Source organism: Palaemon carinicauda, chromosome 21 (genome assembly GCF_036898095.1).
Source record: "Palaemon carinicauda isolate YSFRI2023 chromosome 21, ASM3689809v2, whole genome shotgun sequence".
In the NCBI taxonomy this organism is placed as follows: Eukaryota; Metazoa; Arthropoda; class Malacostraca; order Decapoda; family Palaemonidae; genus Palaemon; species Palaemon carinicauda.
Window position 1 is genome coordinate 123253217 of NC_090745.1, and position 23869 is coordinate 123277085.

General features: G+C 35.4%; 1 protein-coding gene across 1 annotated transcript; it reads right to left on the reverse strand.

Annotated features, from left to right (window-relative positions):
• Nucleotides 1–15939: 15939 nt before the first annotated feature.
• Nucleotides 15940–23624, reverse strand: LOC137614777 (protein vestigial-like). Its single transcript, XM_068344443.1, has 4 exons — nucleotides 23414–23624; nucleotides 20805–20954; nucleotides 18505–18622; nucleotides 15940–18144 (listed from the first exon to the last, which is right to left on the reverse strand). Exons 1-4 carry the CDS (start codon nucleotides 23615–23617, stop codon nucleotides 18092–18094), a joined length of 525 nt encoding a protein of 174 aa, XP_068200544.1. The 5' UTR covers nucleotides 23618–23624; the 3' UTR covers nucleotides 15940–18091.
• Nucleotides 23625–23869: the final 245 nt, after the last annotated feature.

The window sequence follows — 23869 nt, forward strand, 5'->3', positions numbered from 1 at the left end:
GTTCCAGGTACCTGGGTAGAGGGCACACAGGTGGTACACCTGGCTACCCAATTGGCGATTGCTGCGAGTTTTGAAATTCTGCCGTGACGTCAGGGACTAAAGCTATATATATAACTACTAGGTAAGTCATCTAAAAAAATATTTCAAGATCAGTAACAATATTAAAATAGATTGTCATATATGAGCTACTAACAGACTCATGTCAGCCTGTTTAACATTAATTCATTGTAAGTTTGCACTTCTGAAGTTCCACCAATTCAACTGCCGAATTAGGAAAATCATTCCAAAATTGTGGTCACAGCCTTAATAAAACTTCTAGAATACTGTGCAGTGTTGAGCCTTGAGAAAGACATGGCTTCACTGTTAGAATTAACTGTATACTGTACCTAGTACTACGTAGTACATGATGGTACAATTTTGGAAAGATCTGAATACAAAGGATGGTCAGACTTATGAAAAATCTTATGCAACATGCATAAGCGGATATCAAGATCAGGGATTAAGAAAAGACCATTACTGTTTGTCCAACAAATTACTAAGTGTCTGTAGCTGAAGATCAGGAAGGAGAACAAAGCTCAAAATATGGTAAAATGAAAGAATATAAACAATGATCAGCAAAAATGTTACTTTATATGCCAATATTTGAGGCTAATGAAGAAACCAAAGCTTCTGAAATGTAAAATTGGAGTAAAAATCACCAATAACTTTAAATGAGTTGTGTATAACTACTGTATTTAGAGCGATATTGACAGTGCATAGAAACTAGGTGTTGAGGAGCCACCATCCTCGACTATAAATAAATACTACACAAAAAAAAAAAGCATCCAAAAAGTGACAGAAAATTGATCCGCAATTATAATTTGACAACGAAATGGTGTTCATCTGCAAGTTGATCAATACTTCCGTTATTATGCCCCATCCACTTAGAGAGAAAATGTCAGAATACCCAGAACCTTTCTATTTCCTAGAACAAATTTCATAAATTAAAGTATCATATTATCCAGAATAATTGACAATCTTTCGCTTAATAATGGAACCCAGAATCAGAGTAAAAAGGGAAAGGGGCCGGTTTCCTGAGGGGGGGGGGGGCTTTGGTCCAAATAAGGAAACAGCAACTATAAGTCACATTAGTGGCGGCATATATTTCGATGCATATACCACCATTGTTGGCATAAAAAAAAACTGATATGAGTAAAATTAATGAACAGTGCAGCAAAAGGTTTGTAGAATATTTTCCATTGTATTTAGTGGCCTTTTGAACTTACTTTATAATGATTTCTGGAGGAAATCCATAGTTTTAAAGTTATGGTAGGTCAATTACCATAACTGAAAAGCTATAGGTTTGCACTAGGTATCATTATTATGTTAACTCCTTAAAATATTCTGTGCTGGTCTAATTGCATGCTATTTTAATTAACTTTTTTAAATTTTGTTGTTTCTGCCAGTCAATCATAATGACCAATTATATAAAAAAAAAAAAAAAAACTTACTGTAATCAAAACAGACTAGAGTAGTTATAATGAGTAACGGTCAAAATATGAGCTTTTGTTTGCCTGGACCTCCGGACGTATGAAAACGTGATTTTCCATCCCATTTTCCAGAGTCCTTCGTAGCAGTGTTGATCATATAACAACAAATACCTCCTTACCTAATTGAGCTAATGATTTAGCTTGCTTTACTTGCAATTAAACATATCATAGCTCCTATATTCTGGCAAGCGGAAAATGTTTTGCTGTGTGAGCCAGGCCCCCTGGGCTAGTAATTCAGCGTTAATTATCAATTACATAAACTTAACAAAGGGGAGAGTCGTAGCTTCGTGTCCTAGCCTCCGTTTGAACATGACTTTACTTCTATGTATCCCATTATCAGACTAAATATATCAAATACGTTTCAGCCCTCGACTGTTATTATTAATATATATAAAATAATGGTTATAATTGCAAACAAATGGGTATTACTGTATTTTACTTATGAACATTAATTGCTTTCAACATAAAATATAGGTTTTTCTGTTGTATTATTATGTGATTTGGATGATTTTGAGGTTTATTTCCATCGCAAATGAATACTCATCCTTCCACCACCCCTACCCCTATAGATAACAATCTGGGGGAACGTCCTTGGGAAGCGTGGTTTTGGGTGGGGGAGACAAAGTAGGTAAAAACAGGCCAAAATGGAGGAAAAAAAAAACCTAAATATAACACTCAAACATAAAAATGGACCAGTATACAGGTTTACACTGAATTCGAAATGCACAAAAACACTGGAAATGGGAAGACCCGAGCCAAGAATTTTACATGAGAAAATGGCATACAAATGCACTATAAGACCAGTTATTGCACGTCACATTGTAGTTGTGCACTAACCTAGCCTTAATTTTCTGACCTAACCTGTCACTGAATATATCTGCACCTGGATGGCGGGGCTTCGCCCCCCCCCCCCCCTTTAGGTAGGGGCCTTGTCCCCCACACCCAATTGGTTCTTGATTATCAAAATAACATTCAGCAACTTCACAACAAAAACTACGCCAATCAACACTTGTTGCTCTACTAATTTTAAGAGAATCTATTACAGTATGACAGTTCCACAATTTATTGACCCAATGATTAATAAATAATAGTTACCAAGCAGGAAGATGAGTACCATCTAAACAGGTACCTTTATAATCTGAAACTTGATAACCACATCGCCGGCGTTTCTTTGTTTTAGCAATCACCACAGAACTACAATAACAAATATGCTTATCTTCCCTAAAAAGTAATGGTTTCTGACACTTGGGACACCGAACACTCAAAGGTATCACAGAACGTCGACGGAAAAGATCATATGCATATTTTGCATTCGGGATATGCACCACCATGATATTTGCCAATTACCCAAAAATAATAAGAGCTCACAAGTCACACAACTGCATTTCACTATCCATACCTTTAAACTGATGGCGGAAAAGACAATCCTTGGTCTGTTGGAACCGTATTGTTTTCTGATTGGTTAACAATGAAAACGTCACAAATTGACAGCCAGTTGCATAAAGTGTGACAGTTGAAATCATCTCTTTAACGAGGACCAACCAAACCATAGTATTTTGGAGAGAATCAGGTATGTTTGTAGATGGCAGTTGCAGATTGGCTAATTGTCGAAACAGTGGCCTGAAGCACCTGTCTTCGAATGGCAAAACGTCAAAAGTGTTACGTAATTCCAAAAATGTTTGTTATTGGCTGAAATCAATGAGTTAAGTCACTAGAGATGAAACAAGAGATTTGAGTGGTTGTCGACAAAGAACAAATAAACAAATGAACAAACTCAGGATTCTGATGATTGGTGTAGAAGGCAAATATTAAGACTTCATAAAATTACTTCCAATAAAAGAAGTTGAAAGGTGGAGCCAACAACCAAAACAGATTGGTTCTATGCGTACGCATTAAGATAAATTTACCACCTGCTAGAATGATATTTACGAAGCTTCTACCTTGTAGAATGCAGTTTACAGAGCTGCCCGTGCCCATGAAAAGAATAACATTAGACTTAAACTTTTTCAGGTGAACTCGCTATCGTTTTTCTTGATTTTTATAAGAACTAGGCTTTTGCGACAGAAAGTATTATACAGAAATACTACAAAACACTTCCTTAACATAGTGACCAAGTTAAAATACGCTACATTATTAATGTCCATAAATAAAATAATACCAACAAATAGAGGTATAAATATAAAATGTGGTAATATTAGTTTCAGCCAAATTCAGATATCTTATTTTTTTACTTATAAATTTTTTTGACGATTCATAAGAAAACGTGACCACTTCCGAATATTAAGGATTATTGAAATATTTTCCAAAGAAGCTTAAATAATTGATAATTAACAATAAAATGCTAGTCCCTGGGGGTAACGCATAGCGAAACAAAATCTGCTTCCGAGAACTTAAGAGCAGTGAGACAATGTTTAATAGCGAGAAAGTTATCACACGGCAAAGCAAAAACCCTTCAATAACTAGCTCAATTACCCTAAGTAACGAGGTATTTGTAATATTACAAAAGTCTGCTATGAACGACTCAACTCCATAGAAAATGAGATGGGAAATCCTGTCTTCTATGCGTCCGGATGTCTGGCAAACAAAACCTCTAGTGTTTAGACCGTATTATTACAAAATCTCTAAATCTGATTATTAGCGACATAAATAAAGGTCAAATGCATTGAAAACAATAAGCTAAAAATGTAGGCTATATTTTCATATCGGGTATTCGAGTTTGGTTGAAACTGTAATTTTACCTAACATGTTGGGCCATTTATTCTGTTAAAACAAGTAACTTACTTACAACAGAAGCACCAGCTATCAAGTGTTTTTTTTTGTTTTTTTCTGAGCTGCTGGGCAGGTGGTGACTCCTATGCCCCATGCCGAGACAAAATTAGCAAAGTGCCGTAACTTTGTCAATAAAGGTTTCCGTCAGTAGTATATGGGATTCAAAATAGTGCATTTGCAAAGATCTGATCAATTAAGAGAGTTCCAATGTTCTAACTGGTATTGCACTGTTCTATTATGAAACCGTAATACCAAACAAGTTTATCCAATATGTCAAATACATATTACTATGTACTAGATGATTTAAAGTCCTAGTACCTATATATGGTGGCATACCATTCCTAATCCACCTTGGGACCCATGACCTCAAAGGAATACATCAAATTCAACCCTAAAGTACGACCACACCATGGAACTTGCTACCCAAGCCTATCTACGTCACGACTCATGGCGCAGGAAAATTTAGGTACCTATGAACTCTAAGAATAATTAAATGCAATGTCAAAATGCACCAACATCGTGACGAGTACATGAATAATAAACCAATTAGTTAACCTACTGGACAACAGTTTACCAAGTCAAGGACTCGCGGCCATCTTGGTAGTAGGTTGGTAGCACACCAATGCAGCCGGAAATTTTCTTTTTAAATATATTCTCTACACTTTAAACATATTTTACTCACGTTCCATATTAGAAGCATTCTCCTTCCACAAAGGAATTTCTTCCAGAATTTTGGAGGAAAATGCATTAAAAACTTCGATGCTTAGGAGCTGGGAATGGTAAAAGTTACCGGGCCGGTCCGGTGTTACTTGGCTGTCAATAAAACCCGAACTTGGTCAAAGAGGTGTTAACAGGTGACTGTCCAACTCCGTAATGACAGTGACAGACAGTCGCTGATTTGCTCCAACACAGCGGTTCCAGTAATATTCTGATCAATTCCAATTATAAATACAAAATTAAGAAACCCTTTTTAGCTTTTACATCACTTCCCTTTAAAATTCACATTTGTAGTTTGAGTATATATCCAATATAATATATTCAACAATTTCATGGGATTTCCATGATTTTTAATAGCATTTTAAATTTTTTAGAAAATCATAGACTTTTAGATGGCATAATAGACAGAAGGAAATGTATTACCTTCTTTGATTGGTCAAAAACGTATCCATTGGCTAAAAGGCTTTGTACTAGACACTCCTATTGGTCAAAAGGAAATGTATTTTCTTCGACTGCCTACATTGGATTTGACTTAGGATTAAATTTTTGTGTAAAAACAAAAATTAGTCTGATATATTATTCCTTTTATGAATGTTAGATTTTATAAAAGAAACTAATTTGGTATTAATATTAAATAGAAAAGCTATTTTCTTTATATATAACTAAAAATGACATTCAGTGAGCTAAGCTTTCGAATGAATATAGCCTAATTTTAGCCAAAGTGAACAATACTTCAAGTAATTATAGCCATGAAGTAGTGATCTTGTCTATACTGTCCTCTTTCTATGCTGAGGAATATGTCCCTGAAAATACTATGAGAGAAGAAGAAATGAGCTGAAATGATTTAATGTCTAATAGTCTATATTTTATTTGCTAACAAACGATGAAGTATCGAGAAGAGCGAATCAGGAGAGATCACTTCTAAAAGTGATAAGGAAGGCAGATGGAATTTCTGGGACATGTAATGTGAAGAGAAAAGATCGAACTTTTGGGACATGTAATAAGATAAAAGATCGAACATTTGGGACATGTAATGAGAGAAAAGATCGAACTTTTGGGACATGTAATGAGAAGAGAAAAGATCGATCTTTTGGGCCATGTAATAAGAAGAGAAAAGATCGATCTTTTGGGCCATGTAATAAGAAGAGAAAATATCAAACTTTTGGGACATGTGATAAGATAAAACATCGAACCTTTGGGACATGTAATAAGATAAAAGATCGAACTTTTGGGGACGTTATAAGAGAAAAGATCGAACTTTTGGGCCATGTAATAAGAAGAGAAAAGATCGAACTTTTGAGACATGTAATAAAATAAAAGATCGAACTTTTGGGATATGTAATAAGATAAAAGATCAAACTTCTGGGACATGTAAAAAAAGAGAAAAGATCGAACTTTTGGGACATGTAATAAAAAGAGAAAAGATCGAATTTTTGGGACATGTAATAAGATGAAAGATCGGACTTTTGGGACATGTAATAAGATAAAAGATCGAAATTTTTGGACATGTAATAAGAAGAGAAAAGATCGAACTTTTGGGACATTTAATAAGATAAAAGATCGAACTTTTTGGGACATGTAATAAGATAAAAAATCGAACTTTTGGGACATGTAATAAGAAGAGAAAAACATCGAACTTTTGTGGCTTACGGGAAAGATGGAGGGGAGAAGAGCAAGAGGCCAGCAAAGGATTTTTTTTTCTTTTGAGTTTAATGGATGATATAAATGAGAATGCAACAGCTGGACAATTTATACAGAAAGCTAAAGACAGGACCAGGTGGAGGCAATTGACAGCCAACACTGAGGACATGGCACCTAGATAGATAGGTAGATAGATTAATTCAAGAAGACAAATACATGAACGATTTTATGTGGCAGCTACGATGCCAATTGCTATCAGTATTATTACTATTTAAGCTACAACCCTAGTTGGAAAAGCAGGAAGCTAGATGCCCATAGGCTCCAAGTAGGAAAATAGCACAGGAAGGGAATTAAATAAATAAACTACGAGAGAAATATGAACAACTAAAATAACACATTTTAAGAACAGTAAAATTATTCAATTATATCACTCATATACAAACTATAAAAAGCTTAAAAAAAAAGGGGAAGAGAAATAAGATAGAATAGTGTGCCCGAGTGTACCCTCAACCAAGAGAACTCTACTCCAAAACAGTGAAAGACCATGGTACAAAGGCTACGGTACTACCCATGACTAGAGAAAAATGGTTTGATTTTGGAGTGTCATTCTCCCAGAAGAGCTGCTTAGCAAAGCTAAAGTTAACCTTTTACTTTATTCTTTGCGACCAGTAGCTTTGCTAATTAATCTTTGAGAGAGAGAGAGAGAGAGAGAGAGAGAGAGAGAGAGAGAGAGAGAGAGAGAGAGAGAGAGAGAGAGAGAGAGAGAGAGAGAGAGAGATAACAATAGCTTTCTTATCGTACTTTACGAAAAAAATAGTGTTTTGTTATCATTTTATAACATTCTGTGATGCTTGCCATATCATTTATTTTTTTTATGTGGTTGATCATCAAAAACAATAATTATAAAAATCCACAGCTAAAAGGAGAAAAATATTTGCCAATGATTTTACCTGATTCGGCTATATAACATAATAAGGAGGAATAGTTTTGTTGAAATATCACGATTTTAATCAATGTTGAATATATGAGGGCTGGTGATAGTTCGAGATAACAGGCGAGTGTCTAAACTGGAATTAAATAATAGAACTTTTTAATATTGTTATATAAGGATTATATTCCATAATTGCATGACAAGATCGTGTAACTGAAGATAGAAATTAATTAATCCAATTAAAAAATCCTGACTTCAGCCCCTATAGTCCTAAACGATTACATAACATGCCTAGTGAGGAAATTCGTCTCTATATTTGGTCATATCTATGTATTACAACTATTTTTAATACTGCATTTTCACATTAGATACCAAAGCCAACCACTTTTTACATGATAATGTAATTCGTTGGTTTCTCACTATTTACAAGACAAACACATTACCGAAGCTGACTATGCTTTTGAAACTAGGTAAAGAACATTAAAATAATTTCACATTCCCGACACAGCATAACACCGCATTAGCAAGTAAAGAATAACATATATTATTTCCTACATTTCCATTTTTATAAACTGGCCCTTCAAACCCTGACACCGACTCCTAAAAATTTGCAGCCCGTAGTTCATTATTTCTAACAAATTCCAGAACAGACTGAAAATGGAGGGATCGTAGACAAAATAATATAATTCCACCATTTGAAACAGAATATTGTCCTACTGAGAACACTGACCTCATGGAAATGTAGCTCACTTAACTTGCTATTTTTGCGTATCTCCATCGACCTATGTCCAACGACTTCACTGGCAGTACTGATTTCACATCTAAACATCGTTTACAAGTGACTTAACCAAAGCCTTAGATACTTCAGGTAACCTTTCTTTCAGTTATTGAAAATGTAAACAAACAAATGAGTTGACTTACGGTCACAATTAATCTCCTTCCTGGTAGAATCCTTCTGGAATATCTGGATCTCTGCGTATCTAAAATAATCACTAGTTTTAGAGCTCATATTTTGTCATGCAATTATATAATAGTCAAATTATTTAAGGTAGTAAGATTAATGTTACTGTAAGAAGACTATCCAAGGCGTTTGGGAAGTTGATCCAACTTGCCCTCTTGGACAGGGTGTATTGGCATGCCTCTATAATCGTAAAGTTACAGTCTAGGTATAACAATCTACCCTCTCTATTAGAAGTAACTTAGTAGGAACTATAACAAGCTTACTATATCAAATAATTAATCTTATGTAGCAGTAAATTGATTGATATAATTATGGTAATTTGACAGGCAATATTGTAGCAGTACTTACCTATGAGGGTAGCATGAATAGGTCTTAGTGGTCTCATTTATTGCCTTTCTTGTTGTGTGAGTAAATAAGTAATACAACAAATACATGCTGTGCCATCTCAAATTGTGAACTACAGGTATTACTTAAAATCTTGGCATACTTTTAGGTCATCTTTCTTAATATGGTTCCTTTATATTATCTTCACCTTGTCATCATCATGCTTCTTCTTTGTCTGCATCTTTTCCCACTTTTATGTGGGGTCGATGTTTCTGGCCAGCGTTCTCCATCTACCTCTGTCCCCCACTTCATCACCGGTTAATCCCTTTGATCGAAGATCATCCTTGATACAGTCCATCCACCTTCGCTTTGGTCTCCCTCTCTTTCTCGTTCCCTGTACCTCCATTTCCATCACTCTCCTCTTACTATTCACACTGTAACTTTGTGGCTTTCCCCCATTACATACAAGTGGCGAATAACTTCCCTGATCAATCCAATCCAATAACATCCGAAGATCGGTCACTTGTTGATATAACTGTGTATGAAGTTTATTCAACATCAACATGATAACGTACTTTACTTTAAGTTTTGGTCACGAGGACTATTTGCTTATAATTCTGTATGTTCTTTTTATATCCAAGTATATAATGTCATCTCCAGGCTAATTACTCCCCACTGTATTTGGATTAAGCAAGTCCTAAGGCAGGATGGGTTGTAGTGGATCTTAAGACCATTCCTATACTACTTATCCTACTGCCAAACAAATATAATATTTTACAATTTATGATGTGGTCATAAAATACTAAGAGGCAACTTGGGAGGCTATAGAATATGAATCGGCTGAAATTTCTTTAAAGGTATACTGTATAGGGAAAGAATTAAAAGGGCTTTTTGTTTAAAATCATTCTATACTGCTCGAATTAGACATTTTCAAAAGTATAAGGCATCTTGGCATATTTCTCATATATCATAGACTAAGAGTGCCACCAAACATACATTAGGCTTGATGCAAGTGGAAACTAATTTTGTCCATCAATAAAGAAAATTATCATGAAGTAGGCTATTATATCCTATGCATGGCCTGTGAGTTGGGGTCTTTAATTTGCTGCCAAAGGCTATTAAAACTTCTCTTTTTCAAGATTTGATTATTTCCAATCAGATAGCCATTAAGTTGGAATATTAGCCGGTTGCTCAAGCTCAAACCCAATGATAATGTCATACAATGCTGAAGTTTATTCCCTTTTGAGGGATGAACTCCAAAGGCGTAGCGCAGCATTGTCAACAAACACACAAGTGTCCTCGAGTTAAAGAAAGAGCATTTTTGAAGCCAAGTTTGAAGAGAAGCTGACAACCCATTTGGGTTATTTGGCAGCAGAAATCAAAGTGACTGTTCATTGTACCGGCAGAAGGGGTGAGGCTTCCCCGCTGATGGCCGGTAATTGTACTGGTTATTGCCAAGACCTTACTATAGTTTTTAACTTCTCGAGTTCCTTTTGGGGTTGAATCAATCTCTTAGTAAAGGACGAAGGTTTGTATTTGTGAGGGAACAAATTATGTATTATGTAATTATTATAGTACTATTGTACAACAGTCAACTATTGGGAGCTGTGACGTCATTCAGTGAGGCAAATTGGACTTGATTTATGAACTTGGGTTACATAGCTGGGTGCCGGGGCCTGCAACTCCATTTAGCGCCTAAGCGCAATTCTGGGAGAAAACCCAGTCGTTGCACTATAAAGCAAAAACTTGATGCGGTTTAATGTTTTAAAGGCTACTCATGAGTGGCAGAGGCAAGGGACAGTGGCATTGCCTTATCAAGCAGGACAATACCCTAAAGACTGACCATATATACACATGATCAGCACCCAAGCCCCTGCTCCACCCAAGCTAGGACCAAGTAGGGTCAGGCAATGGCTGCTAATGACTCAGCAGATAGACCTATAGGCTCCCCAAACCCACTCCTTAGCTCACAAGGATGGTGACGTTGCAGCGACCAAAGAAACCAACGCGTCTGAGAGGGACTCGAACCGCAGTCTGGCGTTCACCAGTCAGGGACGTTACTACATTGGCCACCACAACCCTTGGAGAGCAAGAAGTAAGAAAGGATGAAAGGAAGTAGGAATAGAAATAAAGTACAGTATAGGTAAAAGGATAATCAGTAAGTGAGGCAAAGATCCTAAGTTAGGACTCCTTGCGCCGTGTGAGGTGCACTGACAATGCTTACCCCCTTTGGAGCAAGGACTATCAATGAAACTACAGTATGTATGTGAAAAAAAAAAAAAAAAAAAAAAAAAAGTTTCCAAAGCAGGAGTGGACTTCAAACAAATAACTTTTCCATTGACCATATCTTTGAGTAGATACTAAGACGGGTCACCTATACCTAGGCTAAGCAAACTACAGTATTACAGAAAAGTATGCTGGCCTAAAAAAAGTAAATATAAGAAATATAAGCAGTATTGCCATATTTCTTACAATCCTGTTTTCTATGGTAACTACCGTTAAGGAAATTTTATGTTGTTTTAAGGATATTAAGAAGATATGCAGCCTACCAATCTAAGGCACTCAGACCTAACCTAACCCAATCATGACCTCGAGGTAACATTGATTTTTTTTTTAACTACCTTTAGGAGAAATGGTGTTTCCTGGGGGAAAGGTTGATAGTATAAACTTTATTGGTAAAAATAGAGGTGTTAATAAAATACTATTTATATCTATAAATGGTAATGAGGTATACCATATAATTATGTCATAGATAAAAATTAAAACGTAAGCTAGGTAATCTTGTCGAATGACCTTAGATAAGGTTATCTGTACAGTCTGTAATTCGTTATATATAAGTTGAACGATGTAGTAACATTTCCTCCAGACAAGAACTGTACCTCAACTGTACCTATGGCTACAGCATAGACTGCTCCTACTTTATATAATACCTTGACATGTAGAACACACATTCATAAATAATTCAGCTTCATATCTTAATCTAAAAACCGTAAAAAATGAGAATTAAACATTTGTCTAGTTATACGCCGAAACCACACTTGAAAACTAAAACATGTATCTTGGTTTGTTTACAATATTAAAAAAATACTTAAGTTACCCCTAAAAAGTTGTTTTCCTTTTATTATATGAAATAAAGAAAACGGTTTATTAATTGTATAATGTGAGGAACTAAAGATTATTTTCTACCTCAACAACCCTACGAGGAAGACCTAAAGAAAATGGTAGGATTATTTCTATTTAGTGATACAAATATAGAAAAGAAAACGAATTATCAAACCTGATGTGGAGGAAAAGACAAAATAGTATAAGATAATCTTTGGAGGCACCGTTGCAAAGGCCTACGTACTTACCTACTTCAAAAAAGAAAAAAAAATGTATCGTACAAGGCTTTTGTTCGATTATTCTATTTTATTATGAGATCTGTTTTATTACACAGACTAAAGAAAACGAGTTATCAAAATGTAAAATGCGATGGACTAAAGATTATTTTCTACTTTAAAAAATAATATACATCGTACAAGGCTTTTGCTAGTTTAGTTTTCATTTTATTTCATTATGAGATCTGAAATTCTGTAACATTAATCTCTAGCATAACTGAACTTGTCCAAGTATAAAAAAAATAAGGATGGGAAATTTCTGCGTGAAATAACCTTCGCTGAATACTTGGTATAAATATGCACGAGTGAATGTTATGCCATGACAAAATTTCCAACTCCCGTCTATTAAAACACTTTCGCCTAGACGCGAAAATGACGACGAGACTTTAGACAAGTAGAATAAACCAGAACTAGAAACAAATGTTAACATAAGACACATGAGTGACAAACATAGGCTATCTGAACCAAGAACAAATAGTAAATTTGGTGAAAGGGCTTTTAGCTACTGTGCGCCTAGACATTATAATAAACTGCCAACTGAAATGAAGGACCTAAAGGGAGCAACTGAATTTAAGAAGAAACTAAAGACATTACTTTTCACAAGATCATATGATTTGGAAGATGCTACAATCAAAGAATTGTATAAGTTATAATGAAAATGTTTCGTTAGATGATTAATATGGACCCGACCGAGAAGTAGTTCACTCGACTTCAGTGGAGGGTTGGATTTAAACCCAAAACAAGTAAACAAGTAAAGTTAATTGTAGCGTTATCAAATCGGATCTGATGAAACTGGATGTCATATTCCAGTACTTAGGACGAATGGGGGTGAATCTTTAGCTGTGCAGAAAGACAACATTAAATTGACAACCAACATCTAAGCGTACTCACCTCTTGGACAGAAAGTCTGTACTAGTGTAGTAATGAAGTGGCTAACAGACTTGTGAGTCAGTGAGAGAGTAAACTACTAGTTAAACACAGATTCGCCAGGCCAGTGACCGAGTAAGCCACTAGTTAAACACAGATTGGGCAAGCCAGTGACTGAGTAAACTACTAGATAAACACAGATTGGCCACATCATTAACTGAGTAAACCACTAGTTAAAAGATTCGCAAGGTTAGTGTCTGAGTAAACCACTAAATAAACACAGATTCGCCAGGTCAGTGACTGAGTAAACCACTAGTTAAACACAGATTCGCAAGGTTAGTGACTGAGTAAACCACTAGTTAAACACAGATGCGCAAGGTTAGTGTCTGAGTAAACCACTAGTTAAACACAGATTGGGCAAGACAGTGACTGAGTAAGCTACTATATGAACACAGATTGCCCACGTCATTGACCGAGTAAACCATTAGTTAAAAAATTCGCAAGGTTAGTGTCTGAGTAAACCACTAAATAAACACAGATTCGCCAGGTCAGTGACTGAGTAAACCATTAAATAAACACAGATTCGCAAGGTTAGTGACCGAGTTAGACTGGCCGCGTCGGTGACTGAGTAAACCATTAGTCAAACACAGATTGGCCACGTCAGTGACAGAGTAAAACATTAGTTAAACACAGATTCGCCAGGTTAGTGACTGAGTAAACCACTAAATAAACACAGATTCGCCAGGCCAGTGACTGAGTAAACCACTAGGTAAACACAGATCCCCACACTGATCAACCTCACTGATTCTTCTTCTTCTCCTTCACCCAGAATTAAGCATTTTGGTAATGCTTCTAGGTAAAAGAAACAAAAAGCTTGCTGTGGGCCCATGGCCCCAAAGTAAGTAAGAGATGAATCAACTACAGATTTGAAGGCCTACAGATATACAATATCTAGTAAGTAGAATTAAAAAGAAAGTATTGCTGAGACCTTGTCTGACGTCAAGGGTAAAAGGTGGCGTTATTCAACCCGAACTAGTGAAACTGGATGTTATATTACAACATTTAGGATTAAGGGGAAAATCTTAGCTCTAAAGAAAGAGAATAAGACTCCAGACAAACTTACGTAACCAGAGGAAATATATAAAAATATAAAAACTTGTGAAATACTTGGTACTTACCTGACGAGACTTAAAACATTACCTGTGTAGAATACGTCACTAACTAGAACGTTATTCAGCATTTTTCCATATGGGGCACGTCCTCAGCAGGCAACATCAATGACTATTTGAGATATATTGAACAAATGTTTATATTAATTTACCATTAATGTTATAAAATTCAAGACTTCACCCCTGGACGGATGAATAACCTTACATAAAAGTAGCCATTATAGCAGTTTATTGTTTTTAATTTTTAATAGGAAGATATTGAACAAATGTTTATATTAATCTATCATTGATGTTATAAAATTCAAGACTTCGTCCCTGGACGGATGAATAACCTTATATAAAAGTAGCCATTATAGCACAGATTAGTTTTTAATTTTTAATGAAAAGTAAATAAATTTACCTTACAATATCTCCTTTAAAAAGCGTTTTATTGGACTAATGTTAATGCAGATGGAGATGATTTGAATGTCATTATCGAGGACTTTTAGGGCTTTAAAGATTTGAGTGAAAAAATAATTTCTTGGTACTCTTGAAAGTACCCCGATGATGTATATGCATTTAAAATCATTTTGAAGGACTAAGAGAAACTCCATTAAAAGAGAAATAAGTAAAAAACCTGAAAGGAAACTAAACAGGTCGATTTAATACACATTTGAAATCATTTTGAAAGACTAAGAGAAACTCATATTAAACAAATAAATAAAAAACCTAAAAGGAAAGTAAACAGATCAATTTAATACACATTTTAAATCATTTTGAAGTATTACGAGGAAATCATATTAAACAGATAAATAAAAAACCTAAAAGGAAATTAAACAGGCCGATTTAATAAACACCATTTATTTATTTACAATGACCTTGCATCTCGAATTCAAGATAGGTCAACCATTCTTCGGTGGAGTACATTAATAATGACATGCTTTCCATGTACAGTATATTAAGACAAGTATATGCACATGTACGCCACCATTTTAACAACAATTAACAACCTATTGAATCACATATCTCATCCAAGATCATTCTGTTTGGAACAGGGCATTGGTAAAGAGGTCAAGCAGGGAGAGGGGCTATAACCTGTCGTCCATTTATATATTTTCTGTTTTTGGTCGTTTATACAATTTTTGACAATTTTCCAGTTAAAGTAGTGTGAATGACATTTTTGATTAGTTTAGTACATCAAAAAGCATGTTTCTTAAAACAATTTTTTGTTTTTATAGAGCATTGAATTAAATTTTCTTATTTGTTAAATTTCTCTCTCTCTCTCTCTCTCTCTCTCTCTCTCTCTCTCTCTCTCTCTCTCTCTCTCTCTCTCTCTCTCTCTCTCTCTCTCTCTTTCTAGACTCATCACTCAAGCTTTTTTTAATTATATTACCATCATAAATACAGAAAATATCTGAGCTTAAAACATCCAAAATGAAATTGACTTAAATTGTATCAAATGCTCCTGCAAGAAAAGTGTGTGTGTGTGTGTGTGTGTGTGTATTTTGTATCTACATATATTTCTGAAATATCATACCTTATATATCTTTTGTTATCATCAAATCCAGAATTCACCCTCCCCCTTCCCCAACAGCCTCTTCACCTCCTACCCCACTTGAGTGTTCCAAATTAGCCCCTCCCAAAATCTATTCCCCCCCCCTCCCCCAGCCCACAAACTATACATTCTCACAATATGCATTTTGATTTTGAAGTGGACACAATTTGATTGACGTGGACTGAAATAATAAGACATCACTTGGAAGATAATGTCATCGTTTGTGTCGGGAACGGCTCAGCACCTTAGCGTAAAAGTATAATAAATAAATTAAAGAGAATTCTTTATTACGAGTCAAATAAATTATTAGTTAATAACACGACGTTCACGACACAAACGAGGGAAAGAGTATTAAACGCAGAAAATAAAGACACCAAAAAGCTTGCTTTATATTCGCTTGCTTTCTTCCACTGTATTAGTAAATGATATGTTAATAGTCCTTGGTTGTATACAGTACTGTATAGCGTTATCTATACTGAGGCAGACGGTTGAAGCAGGATCCATACTGTACGGGTCCTGGGTTGAAGAATATCCGGGAATATCAAGTCAATGTGAGGAACAGTGTACCGCACGAGTTTCACACACATTTGTAAATTGTATCGATATTTTCTTTATATTGTTTATCTCGTTCTACGCCTCTCTGTTAACAGAACCGGTTTAAGCTCGCTTATACTAGAATTAATCGGTTTGAGTTCTTGTGACCTTCTTTCACTGAAACTTGTTATAAAAGCTCGCTGTCTGTTGAAATAAAGTTATTTGCGTTCGTCTGGTTTCTCAGTTACGAAATAACTGGCGATACGCTCATTGGTGATGCCGCAGTGACCAGACGAATGCGATACGAACATTGGTGACCCGGGAGTGACCAGACGTATGCGATACACACATTGGTGACCCCGGAGTGACCAGACGTATGCGATACGCTCATTGGTGACCCCGGAGTGACCAGACGAATGCGATACGCTCATTGGTGATCCCGGAGTGACGAGACGAATGCGATACGCTCATTGATGACCCCGGAGTGACCAGACAAATGCGATACGCTCATTGATGACCCCGGAGTGACCAGATGAATGCGATACGCACATTGGTGACCCCGCAGTGACCAGACGAATGTAACTAACTTTATTTCAACAGACAGAGAGCTTTCATAACAACAGTTTCAGTGAAAGAAGGTCACAAAAATTCAAACAGATCAATTCAAGAATAGGCAAGCTTAAACCGGTTCTGTTAACAGAGAGGTGTAGAGCGAGATAAACAATAAAATGAAAATACAGTTACAATGTATAAATGTGTGTGAAACACGTGGGGTACAACAGAGCGGTGGGAGCGAGTCTAGTAAGATAAGAGTTGAGGACACGAAGAATCGAAATTTGAGAATAGAGGATCGACGTAGAAGGTATATAGAGTAAGGGATAATAAGAAAGAGGATATTCCATACATCGTTCCTCAATCATTATTATGATTCAGTTTAAACCTAAATGTCCCAACTAAAATTAGATCTATGGATACAGCAACTGAAAACGAAAAAAAAATATACGATTAAGACTAACAAAATAGCAAATTGAATAAAAACTCGAGTTTTGTACATTCGTTGTATTCAGTTAAAAAATATTGAATACATGGCATATATATGTCACTCAGCGCCGTCTTTTTTATACTCCCAAGTTCCCAAAAGGCAAGTTTTTCTAGTTTTTATCTCTTTTTGTCTTTTTTTCGATGTGTTTTCTGCCGTCATGCCACAGGAGTTTATTTTCAACAACCCTGAAAATGACCACAATAACAAACAGACTTGATTATATACTTGCACTCTTCCTTTCCTGAACTTTCATATGAGTAAAACAAGCACATTTGTGGTCTGGCGTCAACATACGGTCCATTGCGTAATCAATAAATTTGGCACATGGAAATATCAGCTGTGAACAATCATGGCACGAATTCCTATGCACACCACATATAGTCTTTGGTCCTTCCTTTCTTCTTAACACATAGAAGAAGAAGAAGAAGCAAGGGATGCGTATGTTTTCGTTTCTAGTCTTCGAAAAGCTTTCTCGCGCCCCTCCAACACAGTAGACCGGTCCATTCACAGACAACTGCATCTTCTCTTGCATTGCCCCCTGTCACAGACAAACTGCATCATCCTTTGCATTAGCCCCTGTCACCAGACTGTGTGCCTGCCTGTGTGACATCCCGAGATGCTTCACCTCTGAGATTTCCTTCCTTCCAATGAGCGGCCCCAGAAGTGTGTCCCTCCTTCCTCCGAGGCAAATCATTTTCAAAACCAATACAGGTCTTTGGCCCCTTCCTGAGGCACTCCTGTTTCTAAACCTGGAATTTAAAGGAAAATTAATCAAACATTCACTTGTTCTTGGCACATTTTACGTTTTATGATTTAAAGTTATTATATACATATAATCAGTGCCCAAGCCCCCTCTCCATCCAATCTAATACTAGGGAGGGCCAGGCAATGGCTGCTCATGACTCAGTAGGTAGACCTATAGGCTTCCACAAACCCCCATCCTTTACTCACAAGGATGGTGAGGTTGCACACACTACAAGAAACTATCATGTTTGAGCGGGACTCGAACTCCAGTCCGGCAGACGCCAGGTAGGACGTTTCCAATAGGCCATAACAACCTTTTGAAGGATGAATGATAAAAATGATTAAATTGCAAACTCCTAACGTACCTGGGACGTTGGCATAATGCGCTGTTGGGTAGTTAGTTTCCAGGCCGTGGGCCAGTTCTGGATTACTGAAGGCTTCGTGGTATCGGGCACCCCAACTATCTGGTTTCGCCATTGGCATCTGGAATCCATGGAAGAATGATTTTCAGGATAATGTAGTTGGAAGAATTTTGTTAATGCAATTAGATATGTGTTAGGAGAGCATTGGATTCCTTGGTGAGAAAGTATGACGCATATATTTAATTGTAACTACATTTAACCATTAAATCCTTTACTGCAGCAACCAAAAAGCAGGAATCTCACGGGTCAATTTCTTTTTCAATAATGTCCTAATAACAGATTTCGAAATTTAACGAGAAGAAGGAGTCAAGTTATTAGCGTTTTCAGTCATATGAGACAATAACTCATTGTTACAAGAAGCTCGAAGATTCCTAAGTTTCCAAGCAAAGTCCTTTGTGTTTTGTGTGAGGTATAGAAGTATCAGTGATGTTTTTAATAAATATTACAACTAAGAAGGGTTAAAACGAACCTGTAGGAGTATGTAAATAAGGGGTCATCATAATCCAAGCGCCTTTTAAGATCTTCATCTTAGTGCAAAGAACAATAAGTTCGAAGATCTGTGAGTTTTCACAGTTTTTTTTTTTGTGTGTTTTGTGTGAAATATAACAGTATCAGTGATATTTGTAATAAATAAGACAATTAGAAAGTTAAAATGGACCTGTAGGAGTATGTAAATAAGGGGTCATCTTAGTGCCAAAGAAAAAATCAAAATAACATTGTTGATCACCTCCCTTACTTAACAATAACAAGCTTAACTAAATTAGATTTTCCAAGTGCGAGCTATAAATATTAATAAAAAATAGAATAATGTTTAGTACTACTTTTTTCTCGTGAAATGAAACCACCCAATCAGTTAAAAATTTGCCGTAAAAAAGGTAAAAATCCTGGAATAAATGTTGCCAGACATTTACCATTATAAAAACGGATATATTGACGTAAATGAGTATATATTACGGTCACCAACTCGTAAAAGATAATAACAAACTAGGGTATAAATTACGGTCTACTGTATTTTACTGAAATACGGCTGAGAATAATTTTTTACAGATAATTTCCGATTAAAATTACGTTTTTTTTTTTACGTTTTTTTTTCTTTTTTATACGTTTTTTTTTACGTTTTTTTCTTTTTATACGTTTTTTTTTTTTTTTTTTTTTTTTTTTAACAGTGCAAGTTAGGCAAATTTGGTGAAGCCAGTCATGTCAGCTTTCTGGGAGCGTTATAAACATTGCAGGTAATTAGGTAAGTATTAGAGTGGCAATTACACAATGTGTGCAAGCCACGGGCTCTTGCACTAATGGCAGCCTGTAAATGGGATAAGTGAAAGTGAGAACATTGCAGAGACTCCCTAAGGAAAGAAATGACAGTGATTTTTAGACTTCCGCAGCAAAATGAACTCTTTTAAAATGTACAGTTGGACGCAGGAGACCCTGCCACAACTCGCTCTGAAGAAATTTACCCTATAACACCCTTACTGCATGGCTAGTAACCAAACAGCTAAACGCACTTATTCAGACCGCGGTGTGCCAGGAATTCCTGTGTCCGACTGTACCTGTTGATTTATGTCTGGATATTTTTTTGCCATGATTATGATCAGTCACTTTGATCATCCTTTGAATATAGCTTTTGTTTGCTTTATAATTTAGCCATTATCAATATGTACCATGGTCTTCCACTGTCTTGGGTTAGAGTTCTCTTGCTTGAGGGTACACTCGGGCACACTGATTTATCGGGCACACTGTTCTATCTAGTTTCTCTTTCTCTTGTTTTGTTAAAGTTTTTATGGTTTATACAGGAAATATCTATCTTATTAATGTTGTTACTATTCTTAAAATATTTTATTTTTCCTTATTTCCTTTCCTCACTGGGCTGCTTTCCCTGTTGGGGCCCCTGGGCTTGTAGTATTTTGCTTTTCCAACTAGGGTTGTAGCTTAACATTTAATAATAATAATAATAATAATAATAATAATAATAATAATAATAATAACACTGATGCTAAAATATGCTTAAAATAGACAACGATATCCTGTGTTAAAATAAGGCTAAAGTATGAAAATTTTGGAACCAAGTCATCGTTTGATAACATATATATAAAAAAAAAACAATGTTACCATCTGACTTTCCAGTGGTTAAACACCGCCAACAGAATTGACAACCCCTTTGCAATAGAATCTATTGCAGACTGCAGTGACCACGACCCTTACCTAAGACCCTTATAAACTCAACAAATTTGTGAACCACCGACCTGTGAGGTTACAGGCGTGACCCCAGGTAGTCTTGCGAGGTGGGGCTGGAAGGAAAGAGAGGAGTACTGGTGGTAGGGTCTGGAAGATGACGGCACAGACGACATGGCTGCTTGGTAGACGTCGTGGGCTACGCTGCGATGACCGTACGCCTGGAAGGTGGAATTGCATCGTTACAGAAGGATAAAGCTTCAGATTTTGACTGCTTTATCGTTACGGAAGGATAAAGCTTCAGATTTTATCACTACTGAAGGATGAAGCTCAAGATATTAATTAATTGCTTTAACGTTAGGGACTGATAAAGCTTCAGATTTTAATAGTTTTTAATCGTTACAAAAGGATAAAGCTTCAGATTTTAGTTGTTTTATCGTTACGGAAGGATAAAGCTTCAGATTTTAGTTGTTTTATCGTTACAGAAGGATAAAGCTTCAGATTTTGATTGCTTTATCGTTACGGAAGGATAAAGCTTCAGATTTTAGTTGTTTTATCGTTACGGAAGGATAAAGCTTCAGATTTTAGTTGTTTTATCGTTACGGAAGGATAAAGCTTCAGATTTTGATTGCTTTATCGTTAAAGAAGGATAACGCTTCAGATTCCGATTGCTTTATCGTTACGGAAGGATAAAGCTTCAGATTCCGATTGCTTTATCGTTACGGAAGGATAAAGCTTCAGATTCCGATTGCTTTATCGTTACGGAAGGATAAAGCTTCAGATTCCGATTGCTTTATTGTTACGGAAGGATAAAGCTTCAGATTTTGATTGCTTTATCGTTATGGAAGGATAAAGCTTCAGGTTTTAGTTGTTACAGTAGGATAAAGCTTCAGCTTTTGATGGTTTTATAGTTATAAAATGATAAAAATTCAGATTTTATTGTTACAGAAGGATAAAGCTTCAGATTTTAATTGTTTCATCGTTACGGAAGGATGAAGCTTCAGATTTTATCGTTACAGTAGGATAAAGCTTCAGATTTTATCGTTACAAAAGGATAAAGCTTCAGATTTTATCGTTACAGAAGGATAAAGCTTCAGATTTTATCGTTACAGAAGGATAAATCATCAGATTTTAATTGTTACATCGTTACAGAAGGATAAATCTTCAGATTTTATCATTACTGAATGATGGAGCTTAAGACATTAATTGCTTTATAGTTACAGAAGGATGAAACTTCAGATTTTATCTTTACAGTAGGATAAAGCTTCAGATTTTATCGTTACAGATAAAGCATCAGATTATATGGTTACAGAAGGATAAAGCTTCAGATTTTAATTGTTTTATCGTTACAGAAGGATACAGCTTCAAATTTTATCGTAACATAAGGATAAAGCTTCAGATTTTAATTGTTTTATTACTACAGAAGGATAAAGCATCAGATTTTATCGTTACAGATGGATAATACTTTATATTTTAATTATTTTATTGCTACAAAAGGATAAAGCTTTAGATTTTAATTGTTTTCTCGCTACAAAAAGGATAAAACTTCATATTTCAATTGCTTTATCGCTACAAAAAGGATAAAACTACAGATTTTAATTGTTTTATCGCTACAAAAGGATAAAACTTCAGATTTTAATTATTTTATCGTTACCGAAGGATAAAGCTTAAGATTTTATCGTTACAAAAGGACAATTCTTAATATTTCATCGTTACAGAAGGATAAAGCTCCAGATTTTATCGTTACAAATGGACAATTCTTAATATTTCATCGTTACAGAAGGATAAAGCTTCAGATTTTATCGTTACAAAAGGACAATTCTTAATATTTCATCGTTACAGAAGGATAAAGCTCCAGATTTTATCGTTACAAAAGGACAATTCTTAATATTTCATCGTTACAGAAGGATAAAGCTCAAGATTTTATCATTAAAAAAGGACAATTCTTAATATTTTATCGTTACAGAAGGATAAAGCTTCAGATTATATCGTTAAAAAATTCAGATTTTATCGTTACAAAAGGACAATTCTTAATATTTCATCGTCACAGAAGGATGAAGCTTCAGATTTTAATTGTTTTATCGCTACATGAGGGATAAAACTTCAGATTTTAATTGCTTTATCGCTACAAAAGGATAAAGCTCCAGATTTTGATTGTTATATCATCACAAAAGGACAAAGCTTCAGATTTTAACGTTACAGACGGATAAAGCTTCAGATTTAATTGTTACAAAGGGATAAAGCTTCAGATTTTAATTGTTTTATCGCTACAAAAGGATAAAACTTCAGATTTTAATTGTTTTATCGCTACAAAAGGATAAAACTTCAGATTTTACTTGTTTTATCGTTACAAATGGATAAAGCTTCAGATTTTACTTGTTTTATCATTAAAGAAGGATAAAACTTCAGATTTTAACGTTGCAGAAGGATAAAACTTCAGATTTAATTGTTACAAAGGGATAAAGCTTCAGATTTTAATTGTTTTATCGGCAAAAAAAGATAAAACTTCAGATTTTACTTGTTTTATCATTAAAGAAGGATAAAGCTTCAGATTCTAACTGAGAATTTTTCGTCATTTATTAGAAGCCAGTTAATAAGTTATGGAAATAATACAACATTGAACGCTTATTATATTGAATAAAAAAACTCCAGTTTTCCAGAATATCTGGAAACAACAAACCTGCGAAGATAGAGAGTAAGCAGCCCAGGGGTCGGGTGCAGGCGGCTGCAGGGAGTGGAGACCCCCATGATAGGGGTCGTAGAGTTCCGCTGGAGACGCCCCCGTCAGGTGGCCTGCTAGACTCGGAGGTCTGGAGGAGGAGGATGTGGCTGGAATCTGGTAGTTGCTGTTCCAGAAGGAGGGAGGGAAATTCCTGGAAGACATCGGCGACGCTGCTGGAAAGAGGGAGAAAAGATATTCGTGAGACGAATGAGTGGTAGACTAATGTTAATGGTTATGAATTTGTTATATACTAGTGTGTATATATATATATATATATATGAATATATATATATATATATATATATGAATATATATATATATATATATGTATATATATATATATATATATATATATATATATACATATATATATATATATATATATATATATATATATATATATATATGTATATA